The sequence below is a fragment of the Panthera leo genome, chromosome B1 (genome assembly GCF_018350215.1).
Source record: "Panthera leo isolate Ple1 chromosome B1, P.leo_Ple1_pat1.1, whole genome shotgun sequence".
Taxonomy (NCBI): domain Eukaryota; kingdom Metazoa; phylum Chordata; class Mammalia; order Carnivora; family Felidae; genus Panthera; species Panthera leo.
In genome coordinates this window covers 119,729,222-119,742,591 of record NC_056682.1, presented here as the reverse complement: position 1 = coordinate 119,742,591, position 13,370 = coordinate 119,729,222, and the positions used below count along the sequence as shown (strand labels likewise).

The 13,370-nt window shown below is 35.9% G+C and overlaps 1 protein-coding gene across 1 annotated transcript in view; it reads left to right on the top strand.

Annotated features, from left to right (window-relative positions):
- BANK1 (B cell scaffold protein with ankyrin repeats 1) overlaps positions 1 to 9,956 on the top strand; it is a 307,751-nt gene extending 297,795 nt beyond the window's left edge. Inside the window, exons 13-17 of the mRNA XM_042935819.1 lie at positions 1,167 to 1,230; positions 6,552 to 6,581; positions 7,599 to 7,654; positions 8,932 to 8,949; positions 9,222 to 9,956. Coding sequence (XP_042791753.1) covers positions 1,167 to 1,230; positions 6,552 to 6,581; positions 7,599 to 7,654; positions 8,932 to 8,949; positions 9,222 to 9,398 — 345 coding nt within the window. The 3' untranslated portion in view covers positions 9,399 to 9,956. The remainder of the gene's footprint in view (positions 1 to 1,166; positions 1,231 to 6,551; positions 6,582 to 7,598; positions 7,655 to 8,931; positions 8,950 to 9,221) is intronic.
- The last annotated feature ends 3,414 nt before the right edge of the window (positions 9,957 to 13,370 follow it).

The following is a 13,370-nucleotide window of genomic DNA, read 5'->3' as shown; positions in this document are numbered from 1 at the left end:
GCCGGGGTAGGGATCCAAAGCGGGCTCTGCGCTGACAGCAGCAAGCCCGGTGGGGCTTGAAATCACAAACCTCGAGATCACGACCTGAACTGAAGTCAGATGCTCAACCGACTGAGCCACCCAGGTGCCCCTTCACACACTTTTAAATATTACTCCTGTAGCTTGCAAAAACATTCATTTGTACGCTGAACATAAATCTGTCAGGGGTAACTGTAATGTTATGTCATTATTATTGATAGAGGTATTATCCTAAGAAAATAAGAGGAAAAGTGGCACAACCATAGAGTTAATAATAGAAGAGTTTCTAGAATAATTAAGACCCATGTAGAACCCCTGGAGTTGAAGGTGAGCTGGGTGAGAAGGTAAAAACTGCCTTTTACTCTCCTCACTCCTGTTATAACCAGTGAATGCCTAAAGAAGAATATTTACTCCACTCATAGAAGAAGATCTTTAAGGCAATGAAAATAACTCTCTTTTTAGGAAGCATGGTTTCTAGGTTTCAAAGGAAACCCTTAGGAGAAAGGGCTATTCTTAGATTCTCTTCTAAAAGATTTTTTTTTAATGTTGTTTTACATTGTAGATAAAATGATAATAAATGTTCAACCTAGAATGTTTTGGAAAGCAAGGAAAGATCACAGACGAGCTAAGAAGGGGAATCCAGTTATGTCTCATTTGCTTCCAAGTGCCTGGTCCTTAAAAGAAATATGTAAGAAAGAAAGAAATATGTGCCCCACAGAGGCTAGAGATGGGCTCAGGCAGTAGCAAATCACCATGTGTCACACTTTTGCTTTTGCACACAGCATAGCCAATGTAGCACCCTCTGGTGTTAGATTGGGAAAGCGGCTCCCATAAGAATTGGGCTTTGGGTCCCAGGGCTGACTCTACTACTTAACAACTCTGTGATTTGGAAAAGTTACTTAACCTCTCCGAATCTCAGCTTCTATTTATGTAAACTGAGATGATGGCATATATACTTCATGAAGTTGTGAAAATTAAGTACGATAACACATTTAAAGTATCCAAGATGGCTGATTGGGATGCTGTGAGTACCAAATTAGTGCAACATAGTCATGATGGTTCTGGTAACGGTAGTTGATGTTTTTCATCTTCATCTATGACAAACTTGTGACTCTTCACTTCTATTTTCTGGTCATTCCCTCATCAAGGAAAAACTACGCCAGCTACGAGATTGCATCATTGGGAAAAGGCCAGAAGAAGAAAATGTCTCTGGTAAGTAAGCTTTGTCTGTTATTCAAAAACGATAGAGTGGAGTCAACCAGGCCTGAAGTCAAATCTGCACGCCATCATTTCCCAGCTGCAGGACTGGAGAGCGTCTTAATGCCTGGTACTCAGGTTTCTGTCTGCAAAACAGGAGTGATTATAGATATATCTGGAAGGGGTTGTGTAAGTTAACATGTAGAACATTTTTCACCTTCATTGACCCAGAATGAACCTTCCATAAATGCTAGTTTCTTTACTTTGATTTCTATGAAAATTGCAAATAATTCCATTCCAGTTTACATACACACACACACACACACACACACACCCCATTATACAGATTACTGAATTATTAAGGAGTCATACTTTTTTAATAAGGTTGAACAGTCTCAATATAGTCAGTTCACACAATTGTGCACATGTGGATCATTTTAAATTGTAAATCTCAGGTTGCTTTCCCCTGCAGCTAGCATGCTTCTTGGCAATGCAGATTCCCCTTGCTAACAATTTACAGTCACTCTCACGGGAGGGAAAAAAACACTCGTTTTAATGCTAACACAAACCAAACATTATTAAGATGGTAAATCTTCTCCAAAGATAAATATCACATTCCAAAATTGAAAATAAATTGTGTTGTCACTAGCAGACCACTCCTTCCCCAAGTCCTTACCCCTGCACAGATAATTAAAAACTAACAACCACTAGCAAAGCTTGAAATTTCCATCTTTTCCATTTTGAATAAGATTGCGTAGATTTTAGCTAGTGCTTCATGTTGAAACTTAACTGAAAAAAATTATTTTCATATTATTAAATTGTTTCCTACTCTTTCCTAGAAAATTCTTTAAGCTATCTTATAAATGGTTTCTAAAAACAGAAATACACATTCTAAAATAATTAAGCTCATAAACACAGGGCTAATTTACAGATAACTGAGATCTACAGGTCTCTGTTGTAATGTGGAAAAAGGTTAAAATTTTAAAAAATTTTATATAGTATAATATAATATATAAAATTATATATTATATATATATATATATAAATTATATAGTAAAAAATATGTATACATACTTTGACTAAGGAATATTAAGTAGTAGTAGCAGCAGCTAATATTTGACTATCTACCATACATTGAGTATTATCTTTTTAATTTCTTATAATAACCCTTTGAGGTAGACATTATTACCAATTTATAAATAGGGAAACTGAGACTGTAAGAAACTAAGAAGCCCAGGGTGCCTGGGTGGCTCAGTCATTAAGCATCTGACTTCAAATCAGGTCATGATCTCACAGTTCATGAGTTCGAGTCCTACATCAGGTGAGCACCAGCAATGCTTTGGGAGAACACAAGCCCCACTTTCTCTCTCTCTCTCTCTCTCTCTCTCTCTCCCTCTCTCATTCCCTCTCTCCCTCCTAGGATTCTCTCTCTCTGCCTCTCACTCACTTGTGCTCTCTCTGAAAAAAGAAAGAAAGAAAGAAAGAAAGAAAGAAAGAAAGAAAGAAAGAAAGAAAAACTAAAAAGCCCCAAAATGCACAGATTAGAAACTACAGCCTAATTCTTTTTTAATCCAAAGTCAATGCTTTTAAACACTGGTGTCTTAATTAGGAATCAGCTAGTTCCCCTTCTAACCAAAATGGGATAAGTACTACCAGACAAACCCTCCCACCGTACACAGCACTAATGCTAGGCAAAAATATGAGGCAGTTGATTTCAGGGAGTAGGCAGTTAGCAGCCTAAGACTGTAATTCTAGTGACAAAATTTATGCAGTCATACAAAGCAAGGCAATCCTGTTGAAATGAGGAGACATGAGCAGAGTCCAGGGCAACCAAAGCTTCTGGAATGTCTGTGTGGGTCACTGAAGAGGAGGTAACTCTGTAGAGAAGTAGCTTCAGAGGGAGTGAGGGACTCCACAAGTCTGCGGCCAAGAGATGAGCAAGACCACTCATGCATACAAGATAACAGCTTCTGGACACTGAAAGCAGAACAGAGACACTAGAGTTTGAGCAGAACCAGGGAAAAGCCAGACTGGGGATGCTGGGGATTTTGCCCCGCCAGAGTGGAAAAGTCTCCCTAACAACTTTGTTAAAACACCTGGTATCCTGCTGTGACATCCAAGAGATATAGTGGTTAAAGACCATGACTTAGAGTGAGATCTCCTCTAGACCTGCACTAACAAACCTAAAACCAAACCCCTACAAGATACACATGGAAGGTAGTTTGTAGGCTCAGGCCCACTGCAGGCTTTAGAAAACACCTTGGGCTGTCTATAGGACAACACTGAAAACAGCATAAAACCAGGCCCATACAAGTTCATGCCAATAATCAAACTGCCTGCTAAAATAAGAACTTACACTTCTTACTTATTAAAGGAATATTACAGAATCCAGAATATACAGCTGATTGTCTATAATTTCCAGTATTCAGTGTTTCCTAAAAATACTTTTCCTTAAAAAAAAAAGGAAGACATACAAAGATTAAGAAAATGTTATTCATAGAAAAAGAAAGCTCTCAATAAAAACTGAAATGGTCCTATTGTTGATCTTAACAAACAAAGACTTCGAAGCAACTCTTATAAACATAGTTAAATTAATAAAAAAAAAAAACACGTTGTTAAGGAGTGAATAAATAGGGAATCTATTGACATTTACAGGACATGACGTGGAAAAAAATTAGAGTACACGTTTGTTTAAGGTGTACATGGAAGGTATACCAAAATAGAACATATGTTGGGCTATTTTAAAAGTTTCAATAAGTTTCAAAACATTTGAAATCTTCATAGTATGTTCTCTGAACAATTTCAGTCTTTTGAAATCTTATATTCTCTTACTACAACAAAAAGAAATTAGAATTTAAGAAATTAAAAATACCTCTCAAAATAGTTAGGAATTAAGTACATTTCAAAATAACCCATAGGTCAACTAAGAAACCACAAGAAAATATTTCAAACTGAATGAATTATGCAAATACAACATATCAAAATGTGTGGAATGTAGCTAAAGTAGTACTTAGAGGTAAATTTATGGCTATAAATATAATAGTAGAAAAGAAGAAAAGCTGAAGATCAGTGACGTGGGTTTCCACTTCAGGAAACTGGAAAGTGGAAAGCAGAGGTAAGAGGAAAAACTGTAAAGCTCAGATCAAAACTCAATAAAAAATGAAGGAGTTGAAAAATAGAAAAAAATTAACAAAACCAAAAATTAGTTATTTGAAAACATAACTAAAATTGATAAAACTGTGACAAAAATGAACTGGAAAAAAGGGAAAGCGAGAGTAACCATATTGGGAAAGTGAAATGAGGCTATCACAACAGATCCTACAGACATTAAAAAGATACTAATGAAATATAATTAACTTTTTTTTTAATTTTTTTAATTTTTTTAACATGTATTTATTTTTGAGACAGAGAGAGACAGAGCATGAACAGGGGAGGGGCATAGAGAGAGGGAGACACAGAATCTGAAACAGGCTCCAGGCTCTGAGCAGTCAGCACAGAGCCCGACACGGAGCTCGAACTCACGGACCGTGAGATCATGACCTGAGCCGAAGTCGGACGCTTGACCGACCAAGCCACCCAGGCGCCCCTAATTAACTTTTTAAATGCCAATACATTTAACAACTTAGGCAAAAAGAACAAATTAATTAAAAAACAACACTTAACAAAACTAAAAAGAATTACACTTCTCTGAACATATCTTTCAGAACGTACTTTCAGAACTTTGTTAATATTTTACAAATTCAACAAAAATGAGTCTGGAAAGGGGACAAAATGGAATAAGAGCAGAAGAAGATGAACCTACACGTATTCCAAATAAAAAACATCCACACTGAAAGGAGACAGAAGAAAAACTAACATAAATATAGAAAATAGTATATTCCAAGGAAAAAAATAAAAGAAAAAAATCAATACATAAAAATGTATTCTGTACTCTAGTAAGTAGGCTTATTTCTCTATAGGAGTATAGGGGAGCAATTTCAAAACTGCCAGTTGTATATTCTAAGACTGAGTAAATAAATGTACTATGGATAGTAAGAATCAGATTTCCTATTATCAAAGAAAGGGGTAACTACTAAAGAAAGAAAGAAGGTTGGAATGAATTCTATGCTTCTAAATTGGAATTGGAGGTAAAAATAACCCCTGGTTATGAATATATATATTACAAATAGATATAGAAATATAGTTGTATATATGAACATATACATTTCTTTAGCCCTATCTGCTGAAAAGGCCTAGAAGCAATGGCAGCCCAGCACCAATGAGCACCTGTAGCATCTAGATCCTAGTTTACAAAAGCAAATGGCCAGTAAACATGTGAAAATATGCTCAACACCATTAGTTAGGAAAATGCAAATTAAACTAAATATCAATACACAACAAGTATAATGTATAATGGCTGGAATTTTTAGATATTGTTACAATAAAGTGATTAGGACATGGCAAAACTGGATATGCATTTCATACATTGTTAATGGAAGTAGAATGTGGTGTGATGACTTTGGAACAGTTAAATGTGCACCTACCTTATGGCCTAGACAAGCCACTCTTAGGTATTTTTCCAAAAAAAGAAAAAATTGAAAACATTATGTGTATCCAGACGTATTCACAAAATTTATAGCAGTTTATAATAGCTAAATCATAAACAATCCTAATGTCTGAGGGAAGAAGACATAATTATACTCTAGTATATTCATACAGTGGAATATTACTCAACAATAGAAAGAAATACCTAGTATTACACACAACATCATGAATGAATCTCACGGATGCTATGCTAAATGAAAGATAATGAAACACAAAGGAATACATTGTATAAGATTCCATTAATCTGAAATTATAGATAAAACTAATCTATATCAATAGAAATCAGATCAGGGTCAATAGAGATAATGGTGGGATGAGGATTGATGTTGGAGGCACAAGGGGATTTTCTGTAGAGATGAAATGTTCTCTATCCTAACCGGGTGATGGGTACATGGGTGTGTAGATTTGTCAAAAGTCATCAAAAATTTATTTGTACTATATATACTGAATATTGTTAATCTGAAAAAAGAATGGAGTAGCTCAGGCAAAAAAACTATCAAAGCATAGTAGCAACACTTTTATTAAGTGTCTAACATACCTAAAATCATAATATCAAACATCAAAAGGAAAATAGACAAACGTAGTCAGAGACATGGTTTCACACTTTGTAGTTGGAGGTCAGTATTTGTTTAATCAAACTGTGAGATTTCATAGTTATCTCAAAGAGAAGAAGTTGTCAGACAATAGAAAGAAGAAAGTTTAAGATAAATATTGAGCAAAACTCAGTAGAATGTGCTTTTTCTGTCTTCTAGATAAACTCACCATTGTGCACCATCCAAATGGTAAGTTTTTGGCATTTACTGAAGAATTTCAGACTACAACAAAGCACATGGTAAATCGGTTTCAGTGTTAATGTAAACCTAAAATAATTAGGCAGGCCAGTGCAAAAACTCACATAGATTTTATATGTATATACAAAACCTCTTGACATCCAAAATAAATTTGAGGTGATTCTAGAAGAGCAATGTAGAGGCATTGTTAGACAATACAAGAAGCATGTGCTTTGAACTCTGATTGACCTGGCCCTTCACAACTTACCGTTATGGCCTTTAGGAAATCACTTAAGCTCTTTAGGCCTCAGTTTCCCCATGTAAGAAATCTGCCATGGGGAGTTTCTATAAAGGCAGATGATAATATGTGCAAATGGGAGCTGATGCTTGATAAGCGGGAGTTATTGACAGAGTAAATGGAATTGGAGTAACACTTCAAATGGTGATTCACGTCAGTGTGGTAAGGAGGAATGTATGCAGAAGGTTGGCAAGATCAAGAAGAGCCAGAAGCCAGCTGGGGAGCTCTGACTAATCTAGAAGCAATTGTCTACATTCTGAACCAGAGCAGTGACTGTGGGAATGGAGAAGAGCAATAGAACTGAGCCACGTGGCTGACGGGTGGAAACTGGAAAGCCTGTGGTAAAGGCAGGAGGAGCTGTGGCCAGTGGGGAGTAGTAGGAACAAGTTTTCATAAGATGGCATACCTTGTGATTGACTGATCGTGGTCAATGGAGAAAAACAAAAAAGAAGAAGGCATCATTTAGTGAGGGTTGTTATTCAAAGGTGTTGGATTATTTCTGAGCTGAAGCAACTCCTCTCTGTGTCCTGTAGTCAACTATCTGGGCAGGAGATATTAATAGCATCCTTGCCAAGGGTGCCTTTTCAATATTCCCTTTTTATCTCTTCAGTAGCTTCTCCTTACCCAATATATGCTACTCATAGCATATATTATTTTTTTAAAGTACCGAATAAATGAATCATTAAATATGTGAACAGCTGAAGAAGTAGTAACAGAGTTTGTATTTCTAGGTAACGAAAGTGCCCGCAATGAAAATATGTTATATAACACACCCTTCCGCAATAAGGTAGGTTGTATTTATGTTAATTTCTATAAAATGCAAAAAAAAATAACTTCTTTGTTGAGAAAGAATATGAGCCTTCTATCCTGACTATGCTTTGAAACGTTTCAACAAGTATGAACAAAATAAGTTACATAAGCGTTTGTGTGCAAATTACTGTATGAACAGTAATTTAAAAGAATTAACTATTTAGAAAAAAGCAAAGAAGAAAGTCAAAGGAAAAAGGCACCAAGGCCAAAGTATGGCTGAATTCAGCATGTACAGACCAAATAAATCTTAGAGGAATCATGGATACATCTTTTTTAGCAATAGTAATATGGTAAGTCTATTTGAACCACAATATATACAGTCCTTAAAGTCTAGCTGTAGGAAAAAATGTAAACCCAAAACATCATTCCTGTAAATATGCATCACTTCACATGTAGAGTTAACTGAAAATGAATTGCTAAAAATAACGCTAAGCAAAGAGAGCAGCAATTGAAAAAACTAGTTCAAGACAATAATGATAACATCCTGACCACCAATTTTTCTTCAAAAATAAAGCGTGTCTTCTAACTATCTACATATGTGATGTCGGAAATGTTCATTGTTACCCAGGGTCATGTGGCTGTTGGAGTCCTTGTTACACTCCAGAATTAGATCCCTTGGTAATTTCTCACAATGAACCAATTTTAGTTGACCAAATCTCAATAACCCTTTAAGCTCTCCTATGTTTTAAATAAATCATAAGGAATCACCAAAGTCATTTACCCTTAAGAACTGATCGAGTGTTTGCATTTCTGGATCATCCTGTGGCCCACCAGTGAGCTGCACATCTAATGAGTCTCCAGGGTACAGACTCAGTAGACTCACTGGGCTGTAGCAGAATCATGGGATACTACCTAGGCCTCTGAGTTTATGAAAATATACCTGTCAAACAAAGATCCTTCTACAACATCTGAAGGACTATGCAACCATGGCATATTTTTTAGAACAATATTTGGGGTAAGAGGAAAAGAATACAAAATCTTAGCCCTTAGGCTATTCTCCCTCCAAATAAAATACAACTTGAACTCAAGGACTTTGCTGTAGTTGAGTTTTACAGTTCTTTCCTTTTAAGATAGAGGACTGTTTTCCCAGTTGCCTCTATAAAGCTATTTTCCTGTGAAAGGCAACCATGACTTTATCATGTTCCTTTGTTTGGCCTTAAAATGGAGAAATGCTAGCTCTGTATCTTTTTTGTCTTTTTTTTCTTAGCTTCCTACTCGACTCCAAGCTGAAAAGGAATTTGGTTTCTGTTGCAGGAAAGATTACTAAAGAAGGTAAAATATCAGCTATATACTTTTTTTCAGCTATATTTTTCAGAAAGCTTAAGGCAGGCTTATTAGGGACTTGAAGGAATCATTTGTCTAGCAAACAGAGTACTTTAAATATTTCATTGTCTTCTCCTGAAAGGATAAACATGTGTATTTTTCAAGCTAAAGGTGATTGTTCCTTAGAAAGATTTATGTATAGGGGTGATTTTATGCTAGCTAATCAATTTCAATTGATGACCCATTATTCACTAATACATTTCCTGTGATCTCACTTTCAGGTTATTATAATGAAACCCAAAAATCTGCAGACACTGTGCTTTCTGGGTGAAGCATGCTTGCATTTGGATTGCCTGCTGTCTTCAGGGAAAATACTATACTATGAAAGCAGAGGCAAACCTCTGGATTTCAGAATTTGTCATTGCCACGATTTATTGGCATTAACCTGCTTCAGATAGGTACATCAGGATTCAAATTGAATGCCATAGAGTGATTGCATTCTTTGACAGTTCTTGCATTTTACAATGCATTTTGCCACTGAAGCAGCTGTTCCCCATTTTGAAAATTAAGGGAAAACAAAAACAGAGAGGTGAAAACTTCTGTGTAGCAAAGATATTGTGCCTATTTGAAGCACTCACCTGAACAGTTTACTCCTTACTCCTTACCTACTGTCTTTAGAATGACCATGAAAATACACATTTGTTATAGATATATATGCTTTTTAAGTTGCTGGTCCATTTTCTGAATTTCTGACATTCAAATCTCTAATTATTATTGCTGTTTTGAGAACCCTTCTCTTACTTAGTGCCTATTTGCATGTAACCTTGAGAATATTATTTCTTAACATTCTATAACTCAAATTAATATACATCTCCACAACCTACATTCTTTAAAAGGCTTACAATTTCAGCAACCTATTTCTTAAAAACAACTTACTAGTGTAGAATAGAATGCAGTGTTACCATTCTGTGATTCCCATGCACGATTCCTGCAAATAAAATGAATGTTTAAAACTGTGTCTGACTTTCCAAAATAAATGCATAATAATTAACCCCTAAATTCTTCTGCTTACCAGTTTTCAGAAGGAAGCCTCCTGAAAAAAATTTTTAAACTCATTTGATTTCACTGTGTAGTCCCCATAAAGTAAACACACAAACGATTTTGTCTAGCTTCTCAACATTGATGGGAATATCTATTTTAAATGATTCTGCAAAATATTGATCACAGGTTTCTCGTGACTATTAACATTCTCAAATAAGCTCAAGGTTTAAAAAATAATACATACATTTGATTCATCCCTAATAGAAGATGCTTTCATCATGACATTTTGAAATCTAGTCCATAGTTTCACATGCAAGCTTTCAAGAAATGGCATGGTGTTCCACACACTGAGCTCCCATTTGTGTGGACTGTCCCACCCAAAGAGTTAAGGAAAGCAGTAGGAAGACTGACTGCTTTTATATAATTTTCCCCATCTCTAAATTCAAGTATACATATTATCTCTAAAGTAAGAACATCTATATAGGCCTGTGACTGATACCTAATAGTTTCACCATTGGCTTTATTGTTATTAAAATGTAAAATCCAGTGACAGGTAAAATGTCAACTTTTCTAATTATAAAACAATTAGATTGTCTCTTACCTGACAGTCAGTTAAGGGTGTAAGAGGAAGACGAGGCTTGAATATTATTCAGGTCTTTAACATAGACAGAAATCTAAAATCAGGGCCTCCAAATACTACTCTTATGAACTGGACTAACTTAGAATAAAACCATGCAAAAAGCCCCCTTAATAGCCTCTTTCCCAAGAAACTCTGCCCTTGAAATGTTACCACTTTGTCATCACAAACAGACATGGAAAATAGAACCCTAAAAATAACTGAGGGCTTCCTCATGTTGCCTCTACCATGGCTCCTCCCATCCTTGACTGATTTGGAAGATGGTTAGAGAAGGTTGGAGTTGGGGGATCTGGAGGAATCCATATCATTACCTGTCGCACTGGAGGAAGAGATGAAAAGTAGACTACAAGGGTGGAGGAAGACTAATCCAAATTTAGGAAAGACCCCAACTGAAAATGCCCCATGGAAGCAGTGTATTTTCATCTCTGGACTCCATCCCTAATATGTAGAATAGTGTCCATTCACTATGAGCCGCACAATAGAAGCTTTGCATTCATGATAGAAGAGATCAGAGGACAAGACAAAGGGGCAGGGGAATAAACTAGGAAGATGTGAACTTTCCTTGGAGATTTGGGGCATTTCTCAGAGAGCCCTAACCACTGCTAGAAGGGGAAGACCTACAGGAGAGATCTTTTGAAGATTGTGTGCTGATTCTGGAAGCCTGAGCAGCCAGTAGCTAATATACCTTATCTTTCCCATCATCCCCTTCTTACATCGGGTTGGTTTCCAAGCCATTACTCCTAACTTTTGCCAAAACCCAGTCCCTTCCTCAGGTTCTTAAATTTACCAGAACTCTGTCTTCTAAAGAAATTTGAACTTGCACTGAATATAATCAGAGTTTTATGTTTAATATTAATTCCCTTATTTTCTACCTAGTCAATTCTCTAGGATAACAAAGAGGAAGCATGTAGACCAATGGTTCTTAACTGGGCAATTTTGCTTCCCTTGCCCCAGACTTTTGGCAAATCTGGCAGCATTTTTTATTGTCATGGCTATGGAGAAGGTGCTTCTGGCATCTGGTGTATAGAGACAAGTGATGCTAATTAACATCCTATAATACCCGAGGCAAAGAATATCCAGCCCAAAATATCAGTAGCACCAAGGTTGAGGATCCCTGATCTAGACTAGACAGTAAAATAGGATTAACACTTAAAAGAGTGTTGTTAAAATAAAAATTTAGCTTTATACAGAATTTTCTGAAAATTCTGAAATTAGAAGCCCCTACGATAGTACAAATGAATGTCTTTGTTTTGAAGTGCGTATGCCTTAAGCTTAAATGGATCATTAAATACTCTAAAGAATGGATGACTCTAATATAACTTCATAAATCAAACATTCAATTAAATAATAGAGACTCCAATTTTTAGAAAATGAGACTGTTCTCGGTATTGTTCTAATAAGTATAACCTTGTAATTTGAGTCATTATTATATCCTATTTGTACACTCATTATTTGCTCATCTGAATTCCTTCTTGTTTCCTATAATGCTATGGGGTCTGATTTTAACAATTTGGACCTACCTGAATTTTACTGCCTCTTGCTTTTCTAAATGGGTAAATATTTAGGAGAGAGGTCAGCACCATGACCTGATCTACTAGGTCCCAGCTGATTGGCTCAGAGCTGGTATAAGGCCTTACTTGTAGCTCTTTGTGTAGCTGTACTTGCCAGCCATCTTGTTGGCCTACCTTATTTTGTGGGGCTGACCTTTAAAGGCAGGGACTACCATATAAAAAGGTAAGATTCTCAATATAATTGACCTAAAATTTATAAATTACAGCATATGATTTTGTCAACATTTTTATCTTCAAAATGCAGACAGTGCTTCTAATATAATTTCCTGGTTATTAAATGACATCAGATATTTATATAAGCAGTACAGTACCTCATTCAAGAGCATGGGCTTTGAGGGAAGACTGACCTAGTTTGAATATTGTCTGAGCTATGTCCTACCTGTGCAAAACCAAGCCAGTTTTCAGTCTCTTGAGCCCCATTTAATCATTGGTAAGTGGAGGTTATAATACCAATGTTAGCACAGATTGTCTGAAAATTAAATGGAAGGAGATCATTTAATTAATTTATCATCCAAGAGGGCAGTTTTGATGGTAATATGGAGTAGCATTAATGATTACGATAGAAAAGCAGGTATAAACTGGGTCTACTCCAAGCATAAACTGGAATATGTGGGCAGTCTACTTAAATGAGATGTAAATGTTTAGAACATTTTGGCTAGGAGTAAATAATCAGTGAAAATGGCTTGCAAGAAAATAATCCTCTGTGAAATGTGAATACTGTGTGATACACTAGGCTGGCTTGTTATTAAGCATATTCTTCCAGCATATGACTAAAATCTATATCATTATTTAAAAAACCAGTGACTACAAAGTGTGGAATGACCACCTGGATCACCCAGAAAGATCAAAAGCCTTAAGGTGGAAAAATCCTTCAAAATCCTGTAAAATACTACAGCAGTGTTTCCCAAGTTGTATTAAAAAGAACTCAGGGATACTGCATTAAAAAGGGGCTCTGTGACCAAGTGACATTAGAAAGTTCTGTGTATTTTAGTCCTTTTTAGAATAGCATATTAGACGATTAGACATCCAAGTACTGAAGACTAAGTAATCCTGCAATAAAATCTATATAGTTTGAAAAATACTGACTTACATTTTATGTACATGTAAGCTGGCCTCATTTTCCACATAATGGGAAAGAAAAACTGGCTGACGGATGCCTACAATGATGTGTTTAGATGGAG